The 26,520-nt window shown below is 40.0% G+C and overlaps 2 protein-coding genes across 10 annotated transcripts in view; one reads left to right on the top strand and one right to left on the bottom strand.

Moving 5' to 3' along the window:
- Nucleotides 1-26,520, top strand: part of mRpL44 (mitochondrial ribosomal protein L44) — a 128,272-nt gene that overhangs the window by 26,486 nt on the left and 75,266 nt on the right. For 6 of the 7 annotated variants that reach the window (XM_076210313.1, XM_076210311.1, XM_076210308.1 and 3 more), the window contains 4 exons: nucleotides 11,836-11,959; nucleotides 18,454-18,711; nucleotides 18,874-18,958; nucleotides 19,116-19,268. In XM_076210313.1, coding sequence (XP_076066428.1) covers nucleotides 11,836-11,959; nucleotides 18,454-18,711; nucleotides 18,874-18,958; nucleotides 19,116-19,268 — 620 coding nt within the window. Of the gene's footprint in view, nucleotides 1-4,232; nucleotides 4,352-11,835; nucleotides 11,960-18,453; nucleotides 18,712-18,873; nucleotides 18,959-19,115; nucleotides 19,269-26,520 lie in introns of all 7 variants that reach the window. The other variant, XM_076210309.1, reaches the window with a different exon arrangement.
- The window catches only part of rswl (tRNA methyltransferase roswell), a 185,908-nt gene continuing 161,463 nt past the window's right edge, over nucleotides 2,076-26,520 (bottom strand). The window contains exons 4-5 of one of the 3 annotated variants that reach the window (XR_012967676.1): nucleotides 8,853-9,007; nucleotides 2,076-2,504 (exon numbers count right to left, since the gene is read on the bottom strand). Coding sequence is in view for 2 of the 3 variants with exons in the window: in XM_076210299.1 (XP_076066414.1) it covers nucleotides 2,458-2,504; nucleotides 8,853-9,007 (202 nt within the window). In the remaining variant the exon portion in view is untranslated. Of the gene's footprint in view, nucleotides 2,505-8,778; nucleotides 9,008-26,520 lie in introns of those variants that run through there. The other 2 variants (XM_076210299.1, XM_076210306.1) reach the window with 2 other exon arrangements.

Below are 26,520 nucleotides of genomic sequence, written 5' to 3'. Positions count from 1 at the left end.
TGTGTGGCTCTGGTCCATAGGGGCACCCCATATAGACCCTAAAGTATCAACTGCATGCTACTTTGTCACAATAACTGGTAGTAAATTGATGGACATATTTTAAAAGTACCATCTGAAGCCCAATTAGGAAACTTTACCAAATCCTCCAAGCCTTCTTCGGAAGCAAATATTAATATTCTATTCTCATCATTGATGCCAGAATCAAATGCAAGAACCTTTTCTCCGTTTGTTAGAAAACAGTAGGATTCAGGTATTTCGAAATTATTTCTTTGCTGTGGAATTGGTGGCGTATTTTGTGCTTTCTGTCTCCGTTGACACAAGTTTCTTTCCAATGATGAAAAAGATGGCATATGGACAATTGAAAATTCATCTTCCATAGTGATCATTGCTCCAACAACACTTTTGGTTAGTTCGTATTCTGAAACTGAAGTAGTTTTTAACTGGGAAATAGCTTCTTGTGCTCGGACTTTAGTGGAAGAGGATCCATTATTATGTTCCTGAATATGAGTCGTTACTTCGTCGTTCACTGTATGAATTCTTGCTTTGCAAGATCTCTCTATGCATCTCCAGTACTTTATTGAGTTACCTTTGTTTTTCTTATGAAAGTGATACCTAAAATGTTCCTCATCCACTAATATTTTTCTACCAATATTAGATTTTAGGAACTTAGCCATGGGTTTCTTGACATAGGTTATAATTGAGCCTAATTTTCTTTCCGAGTTTTGCCTGTCCTCAGGGATGATCAAAACGTAATTGAAGATACAAGGAGTAACTGTTGGGATAAACAGTTGGCTTTTATACACCCCTTTAAAATACGTTTTCATAAAGGTGTTACTGGATGTGATTGTGACAGGAAATGGACACAAAGGATAGACAAGGTCAGGTCATGTTGGATCATCCCTCTGGGATCATCCCGAAATAAAGTGATAATTTAAAAGACATTTGCAGGTAGGTGTCCTTTTTGAATTTCTTTTCACGTCCCCTTATTTTTCTTCTATCCCACTTTAATAAGTCTTCTCTGTCAAGGACTTCCATGCCTTTCATGATTCTGTAAATGGCTAATAGATCACCTCTTTCTGTTCTTTGTTCCAGGGTTGGTAGTTCCAGTTTACACAATCTTTGTTCATATGTCAACTTTGAAACTGTTGGGGCCATCTTTGTTGCTGCTCTCTGGATTCTTTTTTTGTACTGGGTGTCCATAGTGTCACAGCGCACTCCAATCTTAATCTTCAGTGTGACAAGTATTTTCTTTACCATTGCCTCATACAAGTAATTAAAAGCCACCTTTATTGATCGTAGTAAATTGTAGGTTTCTTCGATTCTTTTTCTTTATGTGCTTGTCTGGGGATATGTCTTTGGTGATGATTACTCCTAGGTCCTTTTTGGAACCAACTTTCTTTACTTCCTTTTTATATTGACCTGATATTCTTTTTTTACTTTTTCTAAATTCCATTATACTACATTTCTTAATATTGAAGTTAACTTCCCACTTCCAACTCCATTCCCAGACCTTGTCAAGGTCTCTCTGTAGTGATTCACAATCTTTTTCCTTACTCTCTTTAGTATTTTTGCATCATCTGCAAAGAAGTTCATGTAATATTCTACACCTTCATCCATGTCATTTACATATATAGCAAGCATTATCAAAGCTAATACTGAACCCTGTGGGACTCCACTTATCATTTCTTCCCAAGTAGAGATTTTATCTCTGAGCACCACTCTCATTTTTCTCCCATGCAAGAAATCTTCCATCCATTTCAATAGTTTTCTGCGTATACTTCCTTTTTTTTTTTTTTTTTTTTTTTTTTTTTACTTTATCAAACTCCTTTAGTAGGTCCATGAAAGTACAGTCTGCCCATCCGTCCCTTTCTTGTATTATATCTTTTAACCTTGAATAGAAACATATTTGTGACACATGATTTTCCCTTTCAAAAATTGAATTGTCTCGGATTTAGTATATTGTTCTCCAGATGATTAATCCATCTACTTTTGATTACTTTCTCACAAATTTCAGCTATTGTACTTGTAAGGGATGTTGGAGTTGTTTGGTGAAACACAGATGGGTTTTTCCAGTTTATTCACTGATCCTATTCTAATACAATTTGTAGCTGGCTGCCCCGAAGACAACTCTGGAGGTGCCAGATCTTCCTAGCTAAAATTATACATGGCGAGAAAATACGTAAAAATGGGCGTTCCCTACAAGGGAGTACCCAATAAGAAACATGCAGAAGGGTGGCACTCTTGGAGGTTGCCAATACGAAGGGTCCGGTGTGACGACAGTTTGGCGATGACCTTTGACCCTGTACTTGGCGCGACTTCGAGCTTGTTTAGAATGTGCTGGGAGATATATGGGCTTAGGTCTGCTCTCGTGGTCCCGAGCTTGGCTGAGAGGCCTCTTCATGGAGAGATGGTGGGGAGAAAGAAATCGTCCGACAGTGAAAGGAATCATCCACTGCCTCACATTGGCTCAGCCACGCTATTGTCACCGTCCCAGGGACTGTACACTTAGAGAAATAAAGAAAAGAAAAGAAAAACACAAAACAGGGTCCTTCTTCAAGGCCTTGGCATGAAGGTTATATACATATAAGTTTGGCAAATGGGTGCCTTAAAGGAAATATACAAGAATAAAACATATGAATAACGTGAGGAAACTTAATTGTATGGATTTGCGGAAAGGAGATATTCATTCTGTTCACCTAGGCAATACAACCACTCCTCGTTTAACGACGACAATTGGGACCAGCGCGCCGTCGTTAACCGAATTGGTCGTTAAGCGAAAGTGTATACATATACGTACATGTACTGTATGTACAATGTCCAGCAATACATGTATCTTTATTTTCGTGTATTTCCCTCTTTTATACAGTACATTAAAGCTTTATTTACTGTTTATTTATGGTGGTTAGGTTCCCGAAATTACCATATATGACCAAATCCGTGTATGCTGACATTCTATATTGAATACCGGGGTATTTTTTTTAGTTTCGACCATGGGCGCAATATAGCAATAGAAAATTAATGATTAATTTTGTAAATTAAAATGGATCAACGTAATATGCAATTTTGTGGGCGGAAATGAAAGTAAAAAATACCATGCTACAAGAAAATATGCTAATGAACGAAGTCGGTAGCATAGGATCGGGACGCCATCTTGTCGTCTGCCAACGTCTCTCACGACGACGACAACGAGGACGAGCCGGATGACATTTAATTTGCAGGTAATGATTTATCAAACACAGATAACAAACATGGTGTACCATTCGTCCGACATTACTTCGTTACTTATGAAATTTGTTTTAGCACCTTTTTTTTTATTTCCGCTCACAAAATTGCATATTACGTTGATACATTATAATTTACAAACTTAATAATTAATTTTCTATTGCTATATTGCGCCCTTGGTCGAAACTAAAAATTTACCACTACCGGTATATACTGTACCCCAGGTAGTTTTTCCAGCTTGCAGGATGGTAATGTAGACCTAAGCTTCAGAACACTTTACCTCACAGCTAATATCCACCGTACAAGTTCATTTATAACATACAAATTTGCCTCAGCCAACTTAATTATCGTACACGACGTCGTAACTTCGGGAGATTTACGTTAAACAAATATTGGTCTGTCATAAAGCCCGTCGTTACTCCGAGTTGTCGTTAACCGAGTAGGTCGTTAAACGAGGAGTGGGTGTAATATACATTTATGAAGGTGTGGCTCTGTTACAAAGACTATATTGGGGAAGTGGCAAAGGTGAAATTTGCGAAGAGGATTGGATGTTCTCTATGTCCTGAGTAGGGGGAGCTTGAGAAACAACAGTTTCTATGTCTAAGCCACGGGGAACCTTTTTGATGTGATCTTTATGCAACAGGGTCTCTGTCAGATTTGGCAAACTAAGTGTCTTGACCTTATTGTTAGATTCATGACTAATGATGCGATAGGGTCCAGAGAAATTAGGTGAGAGCTTTGAGGTAGGTGTGTGGTTAAGGGTATAAACAATGTCTCCAATATCAAAGGTATCAGTTCTGGCTGATTTGTTGTGCAAACGGACCATTTCGTCCTTCATTAGATGGAGGGAATTATGTATTCTTTTGAAAAGGTGATTGAAATTAGCTACTTTAACCTTTACAAAATCATTGAAGTTATAGATGGGCAGCAAATCTGAAAGGAGAAGATCATACTGTTTGAACAAAAAAGAACAAAATGTGGTGACTCCAATATTGATTTATTTACCGCAGAATTCAAACACACTTGAATCATGGGGACATGTTCATCCCAGGAAGGTTGAAGATCAGAAACAAGATGTCTGATAACATTGAGAATCTATTCTGGCATTCAACTAGGCCATTTGATCTAGGTTGGTAAGCTGTAGTGTTACATTTCTTGATTTGAAAATAATCGCAAATATGTGTAAGAATCTCATTGTTGAACTCGCTTCCGTTGTCAGAAATTAGAGCCATGGGTGTCGTAAATGGGCATATGAGTTTGTCAATAGTTGTCTTTGCTACGTGTTGTGCTGTCTTGTCTGGTAGGGGGGCGAGAAAACAGAATCTAGAGAAATGGTCAACATAGACAAGAGGTACCTGTTTCCAGTATGTGTAAGTGTGTAACTTAAGAAGATCAATAGCTACTGTGTTGAATGGTTTTGAAGGTGTAGGGTAAGTTAGAATTGAAACATGACTGCTAAAGTGACCTTTGTGACTTGCACAAGAATGACAAGCGTCGATGTACACATGTATATCCTTTCTCATTGTTAACCAGAAACGGTGTAATCTAGCCTGAGTTACGCATTTCTCCTTGCCAGGAGGTGCAGCAATAGGTGAATCATGTACAAGTTTTAAAACTTCTGGAATGAGATCTGTAGGGACTGCCAGTTGGAGGACCGATCGGTTGGGTTCCTGCTTGTTCGTTAGTGTTGTTTTATGATAAAGAATGTCATCCACTAGTGTGTAATTGTCAATATCTGGAGGAAAGTTGTCTTTGTCAAATGTGTCTGCAAATTCGAGGAAATATATGACACATTTCCTAAGAGGATCTGATCTCTGTGCTGTGGCTGTGCGTGCTTGGGTAATATTTACTGAAATTGGGTCTTGAATAATGGTCGCAATATGGCGACTAAGGGCATCTGTGACTACATTAGCTCTTCCCTAGATGAAATGGAAAGTAGGCATGAATTCCTGTATGGTGAGGAACCAGCGGGCAAGTTTCCCGGAATTTTTTTTCCCTTTGAACAGGTGTAAGATTGGTTGATGGTCTGTGTATATGTGTATCTCGTAACTGAGGATGATGTCTTTGAAATGTTTGAGTGCGTATATCACTGCTAAGGCTTCTATCTCAGTGACTGAGTAATTACGGTAGTGCTTGCTGAGTGTGCGGTTTGCACAGGCAATTGGTCTGATTTTTGTGTCATGAGAACAGCGCCTAATCCAGTGTATGACGCATCTGTGTAAATTATAAAGGGAAGCTTGTGGTTTGGGAAGGCAAGAACAGGTGCCGTGGTTAAGTCTTTTTTAAGTCATTAAAGGCTTTCTCTTGGTCAGGTGTCCAATTGAAGGGGGTGTCCATCTTAAGTAGTGACGTCAAAGGTGCTGCTATACTAGCATAATCTTGAATGGTCTGTAAAAACCTGACAGACCAAGGAATGAACATATGTGTTCTACAGAAGTAGGGCGTGGAAAATCTATGACTGCCTTAACCTTGTCCTGCGAAGTTAAGATTCCTTTTGAATTAAGGACATGCCCTAGGAAGTGTATTTCTTTCTGAAAGAAAATATACTTCTTAAGCTTCAGTTTGAGACCTGCCTGTTCTAGTTGCGAAAAAACAGTGTGTAGAGTATGTAAATGTTCGTCAATTGATTTGGAAGCTATGATAACATCATCAAGGTACATGAACACAGAATGACCAATAAGACCTGCAAGTACTTTGTGCATGAGACATGTGAACACTGAGGGAGCTGGTATGAGACCCATGGCGAGTCGTTTGAATTGATAGTGTCCTGTGGGTGTGCTAAAAGCTGTCAGAGGCCTAGACTCTGGGGCAAGGGGGATCTGGAAATATCCCGACATAAGGTCCAAGGTCATGAAAACTACGTTATTTTCGCCAACAGAGTGGAGGAGCTCATGAAGAAGTGGAATCGGGTGTCGGTTTGGTATGGTGAGAGTTTATTTAGTTCTCTGAAATCTACTACAGGTTGGAAGGACCTGTCTTGTTTTGGCACTATAAAGAGTGGAAAATTCCATTCGCTAATGGAGGGTTCGATGACATCTTGCGCAATCATGTCTTGAATAAGGGTATCTACAATCATGCATTTACAGTGTGGTAATCTGTATGTGGGAATGTAACATGGTTTTCAGTTCTCACGAAGGGGTATATGAAGCTGAATAAGATTAGTGGCTCCATGGGGTTCATCTTCTGTTGCAATGGTCTGTCTGAACTTGTTGCAAAGTGCAAGCAAGTCTGCTTGTACATCAGGGAAATCAATAGGGTTAAGCTGAGATGCATCAATGGGTTCTTGTGCTGCTTGCACATAGGAAACTGTGGCACAAACTTGAGAAGTTGGGAGCTTGTCATCCATGACTTTAATACATTAAGGATAGACTTGGAAATCGCAAATGTTTGTACCAACTGTGAGATGGAGGGGGCTGTTAGTGTCATTGGCAATTAAGATGCAAATATGACTTTTCTTGGATGTAGGGCTGATGGCTGAAATCAGGGAAATGTCATTTATGCACTCATGAGGGAACAGCATCTTTGGGTTGATAAGCACTGCATAAGTGTGTTGGAGAGTAGATAACACTTGAGAGACTGGAGCAGATTGTGTGTTGAATTCCTCCAAGAGTGGTCTTCTGCCGGTGAACAATCAACGTTATTTTCTTGTTGTTTTGTCTTTCGTTTTGCAGGTTTTGACCTACGAGAAGATTTTGCACTCCTGTTATGCTTGGAATGTCTTCCTACAGCTGGTAGTGAAGTGGAAGGGTTAGAGTCATGTGCATGTGTATGTTCGTCAGTGCCATCAAGAGCTGGTGCATCCTCATGTGATGAAGCAGAGTTTGTTTGAACAATTTTGCTAGAATTACTTGATGTTAAATCAGGTTTTGCCTGCTTGGTCACATTGAGGTGGTTGACTTTAGGAGAATTTGCTAATGGCATTGCAGGGAGGAAGTGATTTGCATAAATGATTCCATTTTGAGCAGGGTAAATAATGATATTATGTTGCTTCATCAATGTTAAACCTATGAGGATATCATCAGGGAAATGAACATCAGCTACATAAGTGGAAACTGAGATGGATGGGCACTCGTCTTTGAAGCTAATGTCAAGAGAGAATTTTCCAATGATGGGGAAGGGGATCCCATCCACATTGCACAAGTTTATGTCTGGGGGTTCCAAAATGGCTACTCGCTTTGTTTGGGTGCGGAATTTGTGAAAACTGTTCACTGACATAATGTTCACTGGTGAGCCCGTGTCGAGAAATACTTCCAGTTTGGTGTTTCCAGATGTAGTGTTGAAGGTTAATGTATGGGGAGATGAGTCTGGGATGTCCAGTGTGTGCACTGGCAACATTGATGTCTGTATGTCAGTGTAAGGGTTCACTGCCCTTGAATGGCTCTGAGGTTTCTTAGCACAGAGTCATGTGGGAGAGGGATCAAGTGACTGGCCTGAGGGGGAGGAGTTACGTGCATGTCTTGCAAGAGATGTGTGACGTGAATATGTAGGAGATGGGTTGCGTAAATACCTTGCAGGGAAAATTGATCCTCGGTTGTGCTGTGCCTGTGAGCGCAATACATGACATTTGTCTGAAGAGTGAAAGCTAGTCCCGTGATAGTTGCAGTGTTGGTTTGGTTGTGTTGGGAACTTGTGGTAGCACATGCTTTCCGTGTGGCCTGGTTTTTGGCAGTAGTTGCAAAACTTACGTGTTCCCGAGGGGGATCTGTGGCGTGAATGATAACGAGTGCGAGATGTATTTCTCGATCTCATGTTATGTGGAGATGCCTGTGTGACCTGTGCTACAGTGTGGCTCGGTGTGATAGATATGGACTGGCTCTGTATTTGAGCGATCGCCTTGTCAGTCATGTAGTTTCCTAGCGAATCTGGCTAACTTTTCATCTGGTGTGAAAGCAAGTGTGCTAGCTCTTTGTAATGTTTCTGGGTGCAATTGAGAAAGGAATCGGAGATACGTCATCATAGATAATACATGTTCCAGTGCAATCTTTTCATTTACAACCCACTTTGACTGTTTAAGACTTTCTCTTAATTCAGTTTTAAATGTTGATGCTATTTTCACTGCTCTGTCCTTAGTGGTGTATGGTCTGTGATTTAAAGTCTTGGTCAGGGAATAAACAGGTGATAAAGTGCCAAGTGGCTCAAAACTATCAAAAGCTTTTTTAAATTCATTGAAGAAATCCGCGTATTCGTCGATTTCCAAGAAGATGTCAGAATGAATGATATCCCCAGCCAAGGTGTCATGTTTGTCTATCCTAGATGTTAAAATAGATATTTTTGTCTTGTCATCCGTGGCAACTCTATGTGCTATTTCTGCTTCAACCTCCGTGAGGAAGTTGTGTACAGGGATGTTCCTACCATCGAAAAGGAGCAAGGTCATCTCGTCCTTTATCATTGTAATCAAATTTTGGGTGGTCATGTTGTTTGTCCCTTGTGACGAGGTGCTAGCCTGCTGAGTGGCCATGTCCTGTGTCTCAGATATTTGTGCAGAGTGGCTTTGTGTGATGGGTCTGTCTGTTGCTTCAGAGTGATGTCCAGTACTATTCATTAAAAAAAAAAAAAAAAAAAAAAAAAAAAAAAATTAAGAGACCTTGTTGCTACTAGGTGGCTAAATAAATGGAAAAATATCTACTTACCCAGGTTGATGTATGGAAGGAAGGGTGATGGAGGGTCGTGCTCTCTGTCGTGAGATGGGTGCTGTCGTTGGCTTGCAGTTAAGGGCATCAGGTTGATGTGTGGAGGGTCACAGTGAAGGGGGGTTCGTGGGGCGAAGTTGCGGTTAAGGCCACTGCTGCAATTTTTAGGGAAAGGTTAGTGTTTCTGTTGGTTTTTGAATGTATGAAGAAGAGAGCACATTATACAATACAGGTATGCCTGTGTATGTTCACAACACAAATAAAAAGGGGAGCGTGTAGGAGGCTTGTACATCTTGTTGCTCATGATGCAGCTGGGAGATTTGTCTCGGAGCTGAAGGATGCGTCTGGATGCTGTGCAGCTGGTTGTTGTGGCAAAGGGTGTCTCGTCGGTCATGATGCAGCTGGTTGCTGTTCTCTGGTGGAGATTCATATGTTTGAGGGCGTCATTGGCAACGTAGAATACGCCTGTATGTTGGTGTGATAGAGAAGCAGCTGAGAGGGATCAGCGTAGTACTAGGGCTTTGTGCCGCGATTGTGGCAGCGTAGCTGGTTGATGCAGTGATGTTGAATGTTTTCTTCGGTGTGGTGTGGTTGGTGACGGAGGTCTCATAAGGGCTTTCTTCGGTGTGGCATGGTTGGCGACATAGGTCTCTTGAGGGCTTTCTTCGGTGTGGCATGGTTGGCGACATAGGTCTCTTGAGGGCTTTCTTCGGTGTGGCATGGTTGGCGACGTAGGTCTCTTGAGGGCTTTCTTTGGTGTGGCGTGGGTTGTTTTGCGATGGGCTAGAACGTTGGTGCTTGGCATGGTTTCGCTAGTTGATTGTCGAATTGATTAGTGTTGCACTGCCGCTTCGATGTCCACGGCTGTAGAGTTAGTCTTGCATTGCAATCCCACCGCTGCCACCACTTTTGTTGGAGTGGTTTGGTGAAACACAGATGGGTTTTTCCGGTTTATTCACTGATCCTATTCCAATACAATTTGTAGCTGGCTGCCCCGAAGACAACTCTGGAGGTGCCAGATCTTCCTAGCTAAAATTATACATGGCGAGAAAATATGTTAAAAATGGGTGTTCCCTATGAGGGAGTACCCAGTAAGAAACATGCAGAAGGGTGGCACTCTTGGAGGTTGCCAAACGAAGGGTCCGGTGTGACGACAGTTTGGCGATGACCTTTGACCCTGTACTTGGCGCGACTTTGAGCTTGTTTAGAATGTGCTGGGAGATATATGGGCTTAGGTCTGCTCTCGTGGTCCCAAGCTTGGCTGAGAGGCCTCTTTGTAGTCTCTTCATGGTGGAGAGATGGTGGGGAGAAAGAAATCGTCTGACGGTGAAGACCAGTCTATAGTTTGTTGGGTCTTACTTGCTTCCCATTTTATATATTGGCATTTTTCCAGTCTTGCAGTACCTTTTCTTCTTTGAATAAGCAGTCTATCAGTTCATCTATACATTCTTTTAGTATTCAGTTTGCAATTCCATCTAGGCCGTGTGATTTTCTGACATCAAGTTTCATTATTTGGTCCTCTATTTCTTTCTGTGTCACAATTATTTCTCTCATGGGGGGGGGGGTCTTTCTCACCTTCCTTAATTGTGTATGTTTTCTTTTGTGAATACATATTTGAAATGATTGTTCATAATTTCAACCATTTCTGTATCATCTGTATATTCTACTGTATGTTCCTTTGATGTAGTACTATTTACTGTTTATTTTTTAGTTTACCATTTACATATCTATAGAATAATTTAGGTTGATCCTTACATTTGTCTATTATGTCTTTTTCATAGTTTCTTTTTCTTCCCTGCATATTTTTACATATTCATTTCTTAGTTTGATATATATTTGCCCCTTTTAAATTTTTTTTTCCAAGCTTTGTCTCTTTTATCATTTGCCTCACTACATTTTTTATTATTCCATCACTTAATGTACACCTTTTCCTGTTTTTGTTTTAGTATGTATTTATCCACTCCATTATAGATTTCTGTTAATATCGTCCATTTCTCTTCCACTCGTGTTTCTTCATTAAAGAAGTTTTCCCAACTCGCTTTTTGAAAGAATTTTCTAAGTTTCCCAAAATATGTTTTGTTATACATCTGTCTTCCTTTTCTGTGTTTCTCGTTTCTCCCCAAATATATTTCCTCTTTTAGTTTGAGCTTAAGTAGTATGGTTATTCTTCACAATTGGTGTCTTGTATTCCATTTTATCCACAGTTTCAAGATCTGATGTAAATATTAAATCTAGTCTTGACAGTTCTTCATTATTTCTATATCTGGTATTCTCTTTTACCCATTGAGCCATTGTGTATTCAATGGTCATGTCTAGTAGTATGTTTCCCCAAAGGTCCTCTCCACCCTTCACTGTCATTTTCTCCCAACATGTTTAGAGAGAAAATCACTCATGATTACTAAATTTCCTCCTTTTAATTTTCTTTATCTTTTTTGTACCGGGTGACCATAGTGTATTTTGCCTATTTGTATTTACCTAATTGTATTATATGGGAAGGGAGCTGTGCTCGTAGTGACCTGTCTTTGTATCTTTCAGCATCAAGTTTGTTCTTAAATTCATGTATAGTTTTTGCACACACTATTGCCTCATCCAGTTTGTTCCAAATATCCACCACTCTTTATGGGAAACTATTCTTTTCCAGATCTCTTCTATAACTATCCTTTTTGAGTTTCTTTTCATGTCCTCTTGTTTTTCTCTTATCCCACTTTAATAAATCATCTCTGTCGAGGACTCCCATCCCTTTCATAATTCTGTAAATGGTCAGTAGGTCTCCCATTTCTCCTTCTTGTTCCAGGGTTGGTAGTTCCAGTTTGGACAATTTTTGTTCATAAGTCAATTTAGAGAGAGTTGGTGCCAATTTTGTTGTTGCTCTTTGAATTGTGTATTGTGTATGTATTTTGCATGTAATTTTTTCATTACTCATGATAGAAACTGAAAGAAAAGACTGTCATCTAGATTTAATTTCTAATGTTTATTGTTACAGAATTACTTCATGGACACAGGGCACGATGGGTGGCTCCTACTCATCGTGCATTAAAAAAAATTGAAAATAAGATGAAAAGAAATGGTATTGAGATTGGTACCAGGAGATCAGGATTCATAGAATGGTGAATATGTGTGTCATATTTTCTGTTGCATTTTATTGTCCATTTCTCTTCTAGTTAAAAGCAAACATATGAAGAATAGAAAATTTGTAGTGGTGTATGTGCCCCCCAAAATACAGTCCTGGACAAAAAGTGATAATTTCGAAATATTAGAAGATACAAAATATGCATACATACATACATATACCAAGGCTTTTTCCCCCTTCCAAGGGAGGTAGCCAAAAAGGGAAAGGCATAAAAACACTCCCACCCATTTCATCCCTAAATACACTCCACACCCCTCCCACCCTTCCTCTCATCTGAGCACCTCCTGGATGACGGGTCATCCCTGCACCCTGCCCACCGCCCTGGGTCAGAAGCAGAAGTAGTGAATGGTGGGATGAGGAAACAAAGAAGGTTGTAGAAGAGAAGAAGCGAGCATTCACAGATTGGTTACAAAAGAGGACGGGGGAGTCATATGAGACGTACAAAGAAAAGAAAAGAGAAGTAAAGCAAAAGGTAAAGGAGGCAAAGAGGAGAGCAGATGTGAAATGGGGTAGGAGTATGACAGAAAATTTTGAAAGTAATAAAAAGATGTTTTGGAAAGAAATTAAGAGAGGAAGAGGAGGCGAATCAAGTAGGGAAGAAAAGGTAAAAGGTACAGATGGAGAGATGATAATGGAAGAGATGGCAGTAAGGGGAAGATGGGCAGAATATTTTAGGGAGTTGCTAAATGTGAAGGAGGATAGGGAAGGAAAGATAGCTGCAGTGGGAAATGCGAAGAAAATGAGAGTGATGAGTGAGGAGAATGGAGGAGAAATAAGGAAGGATGAGGTGAAGGCAGTTGTTAAGATGATGAAAGCAGGTAAGGCACCTGGTCTGGATGGATGCCATGCAGAATGTCTGAAAAAGGGAGGTTCAGTGATGGTGGACTGGTTGGTGAGGTTATTTAATGTTTGCTGGAGAGAGGGTAGAGTACCGGAGGACTGGAGAAGTGCCTGTATAGTTCCTCTTTACAAGGGCAAAGGGGACAAGTGTGAATGTAGTAGTTTCAGAGGGATTAGCCTGTTAAGTGTAGTAGGGAAGGCTTATGGGAGGATCTTAATTGAGAGGATTAGGAGAGGAACAGAAGGAGTAATTGGTGAGGAACAGTGTGGATTTAGGACAGGTAGAGGTTGTGTAGATCAGATCTTTGTGGTAAGACAGATATGTGAGAAAGCTATAGGAAAGGGGAAGGATATTTTTTGGGCTTTTATGGATCTGGAAAAGGCTTATGATAGGGTAGACAGAAAGGCACTGTGGGAGGTTATGCAGATTTATGGGATAGGAGGAAAGCTTTTGGGAGCTGTCAAGAGTTTTTATGAGAGTAGTAGAGCTTGTGTCAGGATTAGAAATGGAGAGAGTGAGTGGTTTGAAGTAAAGGTGGGACTTCGTCAAGGATGCATTATGTCGCCCTGGCTGTTCAACTTATACATGGATGGGGTGGTGCGAGAGGTGAATGCTAGGGTAGTGGGTCAGGGATTGGAGATGGTTAAAGAAAATGGAGAAAAGTGGGAGGTGAGCCAGCTGTTGTTTGCGGACGACACTGCGCTTGTGGCAGGGTCAGAGGAGGGACTGAGGAAGCTGGTGGCAGAGTTTGGGAGAGTATGTGATAGAAGAAAGCTAAAGATAAATGTGGGTAAAAGTAAGGTGGTGAGATGTACAAGGGGTGAAAGTGGCAGTAGACTGGAAGTGAACATTAAGGGAGAGCGACTGGAGGAAGTGGATAGTTTTAGATACTTGGGTGCAAGTGTAGCAGGAAAAGGTGGAGTGAAGGTGGAGGTAGAATGTAGATTGAGAGAAGCGAGTAAATGCCTTGGTGGATTAAAGAGTGTAATGAGGAATAGACATTTGGGAATGGATGCTAAGAGGAGACTGTATGAAGGAGTGATTGTGCCAACAGCACTGTATGGGGCAGAAACGTGGAACATAAGAGAAGAAGAAAGAAGGAGTTTGAATGTGTTTGAGATGAGGTGTCTGAGAAGTATGATGGGGGATACTAGGCTGGATAGAGTGAGAAATGAGGAGGTGAGGAGGAGAACAGGGGTGAAAAAGGATTTGGGAGATAGGGTTGATGAAAGAATATTAGGATGGTTTGGACACATGGAAAGAATGAGTGAAGAAAGACTAGTAAAAGAGGTATGGAAGGCAGATGTGGAGGGAGTGAACATGAGGGGACATCCTAGGATGAGGTGGATGGATGGGGTAAAGGGGGCTTTGGGGAAGAGGGGAATGTCTGTTGAGGAAGGAAGGGAGAGGACGGAAGACAGAGGTGAGTGGAGAATGGTTGTATATGGATGATGTTGTGACTGCATGAGGAGGAATGGGCGGGGAAGTGGGGGGTGGGGTAGTATGTGTGAGTAAATTTTGACGCAGCCCGAAGGGATTTCTCCCCGTCCTCGCCTTATATGCAAAGGGGGACGGAGAGGGGGGGTCGCCGATTAAATGAAGCGGCCTCGCTGTGAATGTACTGTGTCTTGCGACACTGCTTCTGACCCAGGGCGGTGGGCAGGGTGCAGGGATGACCCGTCATCCAGGAGGTGCTCAGATGAGAGGAAGGGTGGGAGGGGTGTGGAGTGTATTTAGGGATGAAATGGGTGGGAGTGTTTTTATGCCTTTCCCTTTTTGGCTACCTCCCTTGGAAGGGGGAAAAAGCCTTGGTATATGTATGTATGTATGGAGAAAAGTGGGAGGTGAGCCAGCTGTTGTTTGCGGACGACACTGCGCTTGTGGCAGGGTCAGAGGAGGGATTGAGGAAGCTGGTGGCAGAGTTTGGGAGAGTATGTGATAGAAGAAAGCTAAAGATAAATGTGGGTAAAAGTAAGGTGATGAGATGTACAAGGGGTGAAAGTGGCAGTAGACTGGAAGTGAACATTAAGGGAGAGCGACTGGAGGAAGTGGATAGTTTTAGATACTTGGGTGCAAGTGTAGCAGGAAAAGGTGGAGTGAAGGTGGAGGTAGAATGTAGATTGAGAGAAGTGAGTAAATGCCTTGGTGGATTAAAGAGTGTAATGAGGAATAGACATTTGGGAATGGATGCGAAGAGGAGACTGTATGAAGGAGTGATTGTGCCAACAGCACTGTATGGGGCAGAAACGTGGAACATAAGAGAAGAAGAGAGAAGGAGTTTGAATGTGTTTGAGATGAGGTGTCTGAGAAGTATGGTGGGGGTTACTAGGCTAGATAGAGTGAGAAATGAGGAGGTGAGGAGGAGAACAGGGGTGAAAAAGGATTTGGGAGATAGGGTTGATGAAAGAATATTAGGATGGTTTGGACACATGGAAAGAATGAGTGAAGAAAGACTAGTAAAAGAGGTATGGAAGGCAGATGTGGAGGGAGTGAACATGAGGGGACATCCTAGGATGAGGTGGATGGATGGGGTAAAGGGGGCTTTGGGGAAGAGGGGAATGTCTGTTGAGGAAGGAAGGGAGAGGACGGAAGACAGAGTTGAGTGGAGAATGGTTGTATATGGATGATGTTGTGATTGCATGAGGAGGAATGGGCGGGGGGGGGGGTAGTATGTGTGAGTAAATTTTGACGCAGCCCGAAGGGATTTCTCCCCGTCCTCTCCTTATATGCAAGGGGGGACGGAGAGGGGGGGTTGCCGATTAAATGAAGCGGCCTTGCTGTGGATGTGAATTAACTAATATACTAAAGGACAGAGGAAATACAGTAATTATGAGTGACTTTAATTCAAAAGATATGTGTTGGGAGGAAATGACAGTGAAGAGCGGAGAGGAACTCTGGGGGCAACGTCCTGCTTGACATGACCATCGAATACACAACGACTCAGTGGATAAAGGAAAATAGCAGATACAGATGTATTGAAGAACCATCAAGGCTGGATTTAATACTTACAACAGAGCCTGAAATTGTTTATAAAATTAATTACAAAACATGTACTAATAGAATTTGAGTTGAAAGAGCAAATGGATCAAAGCAGAAATGATAAACAGAATAGGAAGACTAGTGTACAAAACAAATTTTGAGAAACAAAAAATTCTTTCGCAACATGAACTGGGAAAAATTCCTAAGTGAAGAAACAGGGATGAAAGAAAAATTGAATATACTAAAAGAAATTTATAATGAGGGAGTGAATAAATATGTACCACAAGAAAAAATGGAAAGAACATATATAAAAAGCTAGTACAACAAAAGGTGTAGTGAGGCTAAGGATAAAGACAAAGCTTGGAAGAAATGGAAAAGAGACAATAAAACAAGCAAATGGCTGATGTACATCAAACTAAGAAATGATTATTTAAAAATATGCAGAGATGAAAAGAGACTGAAAAAAAAACAAACAAAAAAATAGAAAAATTCAAGGAAGAACCCATACTATTTTACAGATATGTAAATGGCAAACTGAAGAACAAACAAGAAATAGAAAAGCTGTGCCAAGATAAATATGAATATACAGAAGAACTGGAAATGGCTGAAATTATGAACAACCACTTCAAATCAGTATTCACAATAGAAAACTCACCTAACTGTGAGGTAATAGGTGAGAGAGATGTCCCCTCAATGAAAGAAATAATTGTAACACAGAAGGAAATTAGTGACCAAATCAAAACCCTTGACATCAGAAAATCATATGGTCTAGATGGAATTGCAAATTGGATACTGAAAGAATGCATGGAAGAATTAACAGATGAAATATACAATATAATTAAATTCTCACTTAAAGAAGGAAAAGTGCCACAGGACTGGAAGAATGCAAACATTGTACCAATTTATAAGGGAGGAAACAAGGAAGACCCATCAAATTACAGACCAGTCTCCCTGACAAGCACAGTAGCAAAAATTTGCGAAAAGGTCGTCAAAAATAGATGGGTTAAACATTTGGAAGAAAAAACTATACTGAATCCAAATCAATTTGGATTCAGACAAGGAAGATCATGTACAACAAACTTGATCTGCTTCTACTCAAGATTAATAGACATAATACAAGAGAGAGATGGTTGGGCAGACTGCCTTTCTGGACCTACAAAAGGCATTTGAAAAGGTTCCACACAATAAACTAATAAGGAAGATGGAGTCAATAGGTGGCATCAGAGGTAAATTATTGGAATGGATGAAAGACTTCCTGACTGGGAGAAAAATGAGAGTAGTAATTAGAGATAAATTCTCAAATTGGGAAAAAATGAAAAGTAGAGAAAAATGAGAGTAGTAATTAGAGATAAATTCTCAAATTGGGAAAAAATGAAAAGTAGTGTCCCACAGGGATCAGTACTGACCCAGATCATGTTTGCCTTATACATGACATGGATGAAGGAATAGTGTTATATGAATTTATTTGCAGACGATGCAAAAATACTAAAGAAAGTAAAAACTGAGGAGGATTACAACTCATTGCAACAAGACTTGGACAAGATCTGGAAATGGACTCAAAAGTGGGAAGTGAAATTCAATATTAAGAAATGTAGTATAATGGAATTTGGAAAAAAAAAGTAAAAACAGAATATCAAGAGATTATAAATTGGTGAAGAAGAGGTCAAAAAGTAAACTCTGAAAAAGACCTTGGAGTGATGATCAGCAAAGACTTGACACCGGATAAGCATATTAATAAAATAGTTGGAGAAACCTACAATTTATTGTGGTCAATAAAAGTGGCATTTGCCTATTTGGACAAGGAAATGATAATTTTTTTTTTAACTACACTAATAAGACCAAAACTCAAGTACACAGCAACACTATGGACACCCAGTACCAAAAAGAATATAAAAAAATTAGAAAGAATACAAAGAGCAACAACAAAACTGGCACCAATTCTTTCCAAAATGACATACGAACAAAGACACTCCAAATTAGAATTACCAACTCTGGAACAAAGAAGGGAAAGAGGAGACCTACTATCTATAGAAGGTAATAGAAATCTCAGATAAGAATGATTTACTGAAATGGGACAATGGAAAAACAAGAGGACATGAAAAGAAACTAAAGAAATATAATTACAGAAGAGATCTGAAAAAAAAATAGCTTCCCACACAGAGTATATACTTGGAACAAATTAGACAAAGAAACAGTGTGTGGAAAAACTATTCAAGATTTTAAGAAAAAACTTGATGCTGAGAGATACAAAGACGGGTCAACACGAGCATAACTCCCTTCCCATATAATACAACTAGGTAAATACAGCAAGACACACCTTCAAAGTCAGGCCTGACAGTCAGAGCTAGTTTACTCTTACCAGTTCATTACATGGCTGCTGCCTTCACCACTAACATTAATACTAATGCTAACACCAACTCAAAAACTTCATGCATGATGATTTTATTTTAATAGAAAGGTTTAACTTTGGTTGAAAAGTGTCTTGATTTAATGGAATATTCTCAATTGAGTGTTAATTTTTACCAGTGTTAGTTACCAACATGTTTTAGAACTTTAGAGTTTGTAATGCAGTAGCTCTCTGAAGAAATGTTCATTATTTTGACATATATATCAGTATGTGTTATTTTAGGCTGAGGCTCTTTCCTTTCAAGGAACTACGAAGCGGAAGTCTATGCCCTTGGGAAGCGCTTGAATGAACATTTTGATGATTTGACACTTCGAATGGCTCTGACAGATAACTCCTATGTACATCAAGAGCGACAGAAGCAATTAGCAATTGGTGTAGAAGAACCTGCTATTTCACTGAGTAGCAACAAAAAAATAGCTCAGACTGGTCTAGCTATTATTAAAGAATATTGTCCAAAATACCTCAGAAGTGCTTTACCACTTTTTCCTGAAGAAGGTATAATGTAAGTTGAATATATTGCTTTTATATAAAAATCATATGTAATTACTAGTATGTAGGTCTTTTTTTCCAAAAGATTTATCCTTGTATATCCCTTGAAGCTAGATTACATAATTCCATAATTGCTAAAAAAAATTATATTTTTCATTGTATACTTGTTTTTCAGGGCACTTTGTGATCATTTGACTTCAGATATAGTTCTTGAACAATGTGGACTGGGAATTGGCCTTAAGGATTTAATTCTTTGTCAGGTGAAGCTCCGTGTTAGATGAAATTGTATATCTGTGAAATGGCTACCTCCCTTGTCAGGGGTATATATATGTATGTATTATTATTCTTTTTGATAACTTGTTATTGTTTGCACAGTATTCTATTATTATTTATTTAATTATTTTTCTCTTTATGTAGGAATACCCACCATCTACTGAAACTGTGAGCAGAGCATTTCAGGGAGTAGTAGCAGCTCTCAATGAGTCATCAGGGCAAGATAGGGTGTTTCAGTTTATACAGGAATTTGTGATAGTAAATCTAGTAGGAAAGGACTTTTTAGATATATGGAAGGTAAGAAATACAATTCATGTGTTTTAACTTTTCAACATGATGATATGAGTTTTATTGTGGATTGTAGCAGATAGTTGTGGGTTTCCTGCAAAAGAGAACCTGGGCAACAAATTGCTTGATTGATCTGTTTGGTATTTAATGAGAAAAAAATTATAGAATATGTTGCTGTGTTAAAGAAGTTAATGCTCCTCAGGTTGATTGTGTTCTTCAAAGTCTAAGGGCACAAATTTTTGTTATCCTGAGTTTTTTTTACTAATCAATATGTATGCATCATGATCTACAAATGGGGTATACTAGGATGATGGAATCATCTTCCTGATTATATTTATTTTGTTGTAGCCAAGTAACCCCTGTATTCTGTGAACAAGCTATCTAAAGCTATCCACTTCCTCCAGCCTCTCCCTTAATACTTGTTTCCAGTTTGTTGCCATCCTCTCCTGTCACCTTACTTTTACCCACATTATTCTTAACTTCTTTCACACACATTCCCAAACTCTGTCACTAACTTTCTTAATCCCTCCTCTAATCCTGCTACAAGTGGACTGTTATCTGCAAACAACAATTGGCCTATCTCCCATTTTCTCCATTTTTTTTAACCATCTCCAATCCTCCACCCCTTACCCTTGCATTTACCTCTTGCACCACCCCATCCATGTATAAATTGAACAGCCATGGCAACATGACACATCCCTGGTAAAGTCCTACCTTTATCTCAAACCACTCACTCCCTCCATTTCTAATTCTAACACAGGCTCTACTACTTTCATAAAAACTTTGTCTGGTCTCAACAGCTTTTCTCCTATCCCTTATATCTGTAATACCTTCAACAGTGCCTTCCTGTCTACCCTGTCATAAGCCTTTTCCAAATCCATGACCCCCCCCCCAAAAAAAAAAAAAAATCCTTACCTTTTCCTAAAGCTCTCTCACATATCTGCCTTACCACAAAAATCTTATCCATGCAACCCCTACCTGTCCTAAACCGTCACTGTTCCTCTCCTAATCCTCTCAGTCAAAACCCTCCCATAAGCCTTCTTAACCACACTCAACAAACTTATCCCTCTGAAACTACTATACTCATGCTTGTTTCCTTTTCCCTTGTAAAACAGAACTATACAAGCACTACTCCAGTCCTCCGGCACTCAACTCTCTTTTAGACAAACATTAAACAACCTTACCAGCTAGTCCACCATCACTGTACCTCCCTTTTGTAGACACTCCACATGACACCCATCTAATCCAAGTATTTTACTTGCTCTCATTATTTTAATAACTGATTTCACCTAATTTTTTTTTTTTTCTCCATTTCCCCCATTCATCACTGTCATTTTCTTAGCGCTTCCCACTATAACTGTCTTTCCCTCCCTATCCTCCTTTACATTTAGCAACTCCCTAAACTATTCTGCCCATCTTTCTCTTACCGCCGTCTCTTCTGTTATTATCTCTTCATTTGCACCTTTTACTTTTTATTCTCTACTTGATTCACCCCCTCTTCCTTTCTTAATTTCCTTCATCTTCCTTACTTTTACCCCCATTTATCTTCAACTTCCTTCTTTCGCACACCTTCCCAAGCTCCGTCACTAACTTCCTTAATCCCTCCTCTGATCCTGCTACAAGTGCAGTGTCATCAACAAACAACAACTGGCTTATCTCCCATTTTCTCCATTTTCTTTAACCATCTCCAATCCCCAGCCCATTATTCTTGCATTTACCTCATGCACCACCCCACCCATGTATAAATTGAACAGCTATGGGGACATGACACATCCCTAATGAAGCCCCACCTTTATCTCAAACCACTCATTCTCTCCTTTTCTAATTCTAACACAGGCTCTACTACTCTTGTAAAAACTTTTTCTGCTCTTAACCCCTTCCATACGGTGCCGCACACGTAGGCTTCATGGGGAGCGAGTGTATTCGCGAGGCTGCCATATCGGCGTCTTAATTATATTTATTGTAGTCGCCCCCCCCATAATGATATTCTTTCTAATTCTTTTGTAATCACATTTTCTATGGTTATCAAAATTCACGGGTGAAGAGAGAACGATCGATATAAGCGGTGACTATATTTTATGATGCGAGTATTATTACGACACGTCGTACGGCTGGCATTGGCTGCTGCCACCAAGATCTAAGTCCATGACGCCTACGTGTGCGGCACCGTATGGAAGGGGTTAACAGCTTTCCTCTTATCCCATATATCAGCAATACCTTCAACAGTGCCCTCCTGTCTACCCTGTCATAAGCCTTTTCCAAATCAATAAAGACAAAAAAAAAAAATAAATCCTTACCTGTTCCTCAAGCTTTCTCATATATCTGCCTTACCACAGAAATCTGATCCATGCAACCCCTACCTGTCCGAAACCCTCACTGTTCCTCACCAGCTACTTCCTCTGTTCCTTTCCTAATTCTCTCAGTCAAAATCCTCCCATAAGCCTTCCCAACTACACTCAATAAACTAATCCCTCTGAAACTACAGAAGTGGCAAGTGAACTTCAATATTAAAAAATGTAGTATAATGGCATTTCGAAAGAAGTAAAAAAAGAATATCAGGTCAGCATAAAATTGGTGCAAAGGAAATAAAGAAAGTTGGCTCTGAAAAGGACCTAGGAGTAATCATCACCAAAGTCATGTCTCCAGACAAGCAGATAAACAAAATAGTTGGAGAAACCTACAATTTATTAAGATCAGTAAAGGTGGTGTTTAGTTACTTCAATGATAATGGTAAAGGAATACTAGTCACACTGATAAGACCAAGACTGGAGTATGCTGCGACACTATGGGCACCCAGTACAAAAAAGAATATAAGGAAACTAGAAAGAATTCAAAAAGCAATGACAAAGATGGCCCCAACATTTTCAAAATTGACATACAAGCAAAGATGATCTAAACTAGAACTACCAACCCTGGAACAAAGAAGAGAAAGTGGTGATCTATTGGTCATTTACAGAATCATGAAAGGCATGGAAGTCCTTGACAGAGAGGACTTATTATAGTGGGATAGATGAAAAACAAGGGAACATGAAAAGAAACTCAAAAGGACACTTATAGAAGAGATCTAAAAAAAAAAAAAAAAAAAAAAAAAGTTTTCCGCAGAGTAGTGGATGTCTGGAACAAATTGGATGAAACACTAGTATGTGCAAACACCATACAAGAATTTGAGAACAAACTAGATGTTGTGAGATACAAAGACAGGTCACCACGAGCATAGCTCCCTTTCCTGTATAATACAGCTAGGTAAATACACGGAACTATTCTGCTTATCTTTCTCTTACCCTTCTCTTCTGTTATCATCTCTCCATTTGTAGCTTTTACTTTTTCTTCTCTACTTGATTCACCTCCTCTCCTTCTCTTAATTTCCTTCCAAAAGATCTTTTTTATTACTTTCAAATTTTTCTGTCATACTCTTTCCCCATTTCACATCTGCTCTCCATTTTACCTCCTTTGTCTTCTTTACTACTCTTTTCTCTCGACCTCTTCTGAGTCTCTCATCTTATCTTTGAATGCTTGTTTCTTCTCTTCTACAACCTTCTTTGCTCCATCACCCCACCATTCACTACTCTTCCTTCTATTTCCTCCTATCCTCCTTGTTCCACACACCATATTTGCACACCTTATGACTTCCCCATTGTAACATCCTCATTCATCATCCACTCCTAGTTCTTCTCTATCCTTTACTCCCTCCCACTCATCTCTCAGCTTCTTCTTGTACTCCTTTTCTTTTTCATTTAAGCAGTTTACTCTAAGCACCTCCCTACCTTCTGTCCTTTTCCCCTTTCTTTATCTATCCACTCTTGACCTACCACCAAAAAATAATCTGATATTCCACATTCTCTCCCCTAAGAACATGTACATCCAAAACTCTTCCTACTTTTCTCCTGGTTACCACTGTATATTCCATTAAAGCTCTACTACCCTTCTATCCACCCTCTCCCAAGTGTACTTATGCTTGACTTTCTTCCTAAACACTGTGTTAGCTATCATAAACTCTCCAGACACATATCCACCATCAACTCTCCACTATGATTTTTTCCTGGCACTCCAAACATCCCAACCACTCTGTCAATTGGTTCATCTTCTACTCTAGCCTTGAGATATCCCAATACCAACATTGGCATTTCTTCCAAAACCTGCTATATACTCATTTAAATATATCCAAAAAGCCTCCCTTTCCTCTACACTTTTTTCACTACCAGACCCATATACACATATAAAGACCCACATCTCCCCAGTTTCACCTTCATCTAAAAACAGTATTTCTTATAATTTGTTTTACATGTGCTTTTAAAAAAAATGCCATTTAGTATTACTTTAAGAGAATCTAGCCCCCTCACTTAGCTCCTTGTCTATGTTCTGCAAATGATTAATATCATTGTTGCCTGTTTGGATTTGGGTTGATTTGGTTTTAGTTGTCTGTGGGAGGGAGGAGGGATTTAGTGTTGGTACTTGTGGTGGGATGATGAAGCAAAGAAGATTGTGAAAAAGAAACGAGCATTCACAGATTGGTTACAAAATAGGACGAGAGATTTTTTATGAGAGGCACAAAGAAAAGAGAAGTAAAGCATAAGATAAAGGAGGCAAAGAGGAGAGCATATGTGAAATGGGGTAAGAGTATGGCAAAATTTTGAAAGTAATGAAAAGATGCTTTGGAGGGAAAATAATCTCTTCAATACGAGCCAAATTCTCACAAGCTGCATCAGCTGCCTGATGTACAATGATTCAGTGATGCATCACAATACTCACATTATAGAATATAAAGTTTCAGCTATATTACTGTGAGATGGAGAGATGATAATGGAAGAGATGGCAGTAAGAGGAATATGGGAAGAGTATTTTAGAGACTTGTTAAATGTGAAGGAAGATAGGGAGGGAAAGGTAGTTGCAGTGGGAAGCACTAAGAAAATGACTGTGATGAATGAGGAAAATGGAGGAGAAATAAGAAAAGATGAGGTGAAAAGAGTTATTAAAATGATGAGCAGGTAAGCCACCTGAGTTAGATGGGTGACATGCAGTGTCTGAAAAAAGGAGGTACAGTAACGGTGGACTGGCTGGTGAGGTTGTTCAGTGTTTGTCTAAAAGAGGGTAGAATGCCAGAGTACTGGAGGAGTACCTGTATAATTCCAATTTACAAGGGAAAAGGGGACAAATGTGAGTGTAGTAGTTTCAGAGGGATAAGTTTGTTGAGTGTAGTTGGGAAAGTTTATGTGAGGGTTTTGATTAAGAGGATTAGGAGAAGAACAGTGAGGGTTTAAGACAGGTAAGGGTTGCATGGATTAGATTTTTGTGGTAAGGCAGAGATGTGAGAAAGCTGTAGGAAAAGTTAAGGGTGTCTTTTGGGCCTTTATGGATTTGGAAAAGGCTTATGACAGGGTAGACAGGAAGGCATTGTGGGAGGTATTGCAGATATATGGGATAGGAGGAAAGCTGTTAAGAGCAGTCAAGAGTTTTTACAAGAGTAGTAGAGCCTGTGTTAGAATTAGAAATGGAGAGAGTGAGGGATTTGAGGTAAAGGTAGGATGTGTTATGTTGTTGTTGTTGTTGTTGTTCCCTAGACTGTCTGTCCGAGCAGTCCCGTCTCCCCAAGGAAGGCCACAGCCGAAACTGGGTTTTCCCACAAATCCTTTATAGAGTGTATGTTGTGTTGTTTGCATGCATGATTGTGTATAATGCAGTCTTCCATTATGTGTTGTATGGTATGGGGTGAAGTGTTACATCCTGGGCAGCTGTTCACAACACGGTCGTCCAGCCTCTTCTGGTAGCTTAGAAGTGCTGGGTGGTGACCGCATCGCAGTCTGGCCAAGTGGACTCTGTCCTTACGTGGGAGAGAGGATTCAGAAGGGTGGATATCAGGGGGTCTGGCATGCAGCAGTGTGTTGTCTTTCAGTGTGTTAATGGAGCGGTGAGTGATATGATTATGAATATGTTTCCGGAGGCTGGTATTTGGTGGTTGTGGAGGAAGAGAAGAGAGTATCTGTGTGTAATAAAGGTCTATGGGTGTAGTTTTAATGTTTCTTGGTGTGTGTGGGTGTTCTGCTATGTAGTGTAGCGGGTGTGATGTGTTTGTGGTGGCTGCAGCAAGTGTTTGTGTGCCTCTCATGTCGAGGTGGTCCTTGACTTTGAGGACTTTTGTTTCATGGTGTAAATGGTCTGTAGGTGATGTATTTGTGCAGCCTGTAATTGTTTTTAGGGCTTTGTTTTGTATGATTTGAAGGGTGTTGTGGTGTGTCTTACTGAGATTAGGAGCCCATGCAGGACTCGCATAATTCATCACTGAGTGTATGCATTGTTTGTATATTGTTATATTAGTTTCTTTGTTTTGTCCAAATGTTGTTCCAGTGATTGACTTAAGTGCGTTAAGTCTAGGTGTGCATTTGTTTTTTATGTTTGTGAGGTGTTGTTTGAAAGACATGGATGTATCGTATGTTACACCAAGAATTTTCGGTGTGTTTGTGTGTGGTATTAGAGTGTTGTTGATGTAGAGATGAGGTATGTATTTGTGTTCTTTTGTCCAGTTGGTGAGAAGTGTTGCTGTAGATTTGGTTGGAGCTATTTTGAGTCTGTTTGTGATGAACCATGTGTTGAGTGTGTCAAGGTAAGGCTGGATTATTTCTGCAGCTTTGTCTGTGTTACGATGTGTGCATGTGATTGTTATGTCGTCTGCGTAGGAAGAGATTTGTATTTCTGAGGTGTCTGGCGTGGGTAAGTCATGCATGTATAGATTAAATAATGTGGGGGATAGAACTGAGCCCTGTGGTACTCCGTTCTTAATGTTTCTGATGTGCGATGATTGGCCATTATATGACACATGAGCATTCCTGCCTGCCAGATAATTGGCCAGCCATCTTTTGGTGTTATTGTGCATGTCTGTGTTATATATTTTATTTGTTAGGTTGTGGCGGGGGATAGCATCAAAAGCTTTACTAATGTCCAATGTTATAAGAAGTGTTGTGTGGTGGGGCCTATCTGAATTGATGCCATCTAAAATTCTTTGTGTGAGGTTTGTCAGAAGAGTGTTTGTGGAGTGTAGTGGCCTAAAACCGTGTTGTGAGTCAGCAAGGGGAATATATGGTGTGACAAGTTTAAGTATTAGGCGTTCAATGACTTTAGAGGGGGTGCAGAGAAGTGTGATTGGGCGGTGCGATGTTGGGATTGTTGGGTCTTTGTTCGGTTTTGGAATGGTGATTATTTTACCATGCTTCCAGATGTCGGGTATAGTGTTGTGTGAATAGCTGTAGTTTGCAATGTTTGTGAGTGC

This window comes from Oratosquilla oratoria, chromosome 27 (assembly GCF_046742065.1).
Source record: "Oratosquilla oratoria isolate Oo_2021 chromosome 27, ASM4674206v1, whole genome shotgun sequence".
Lineage (NCBI taxonomy): Eukaryota > Metazoa > Arthropoda > Malacostraca > Stomatopoda > Squillidae > Oratosquilla > Oratosquilla oratoria.
This window is presented reverse-complemented; position numbering and strand designations above follow the sequence as displayed.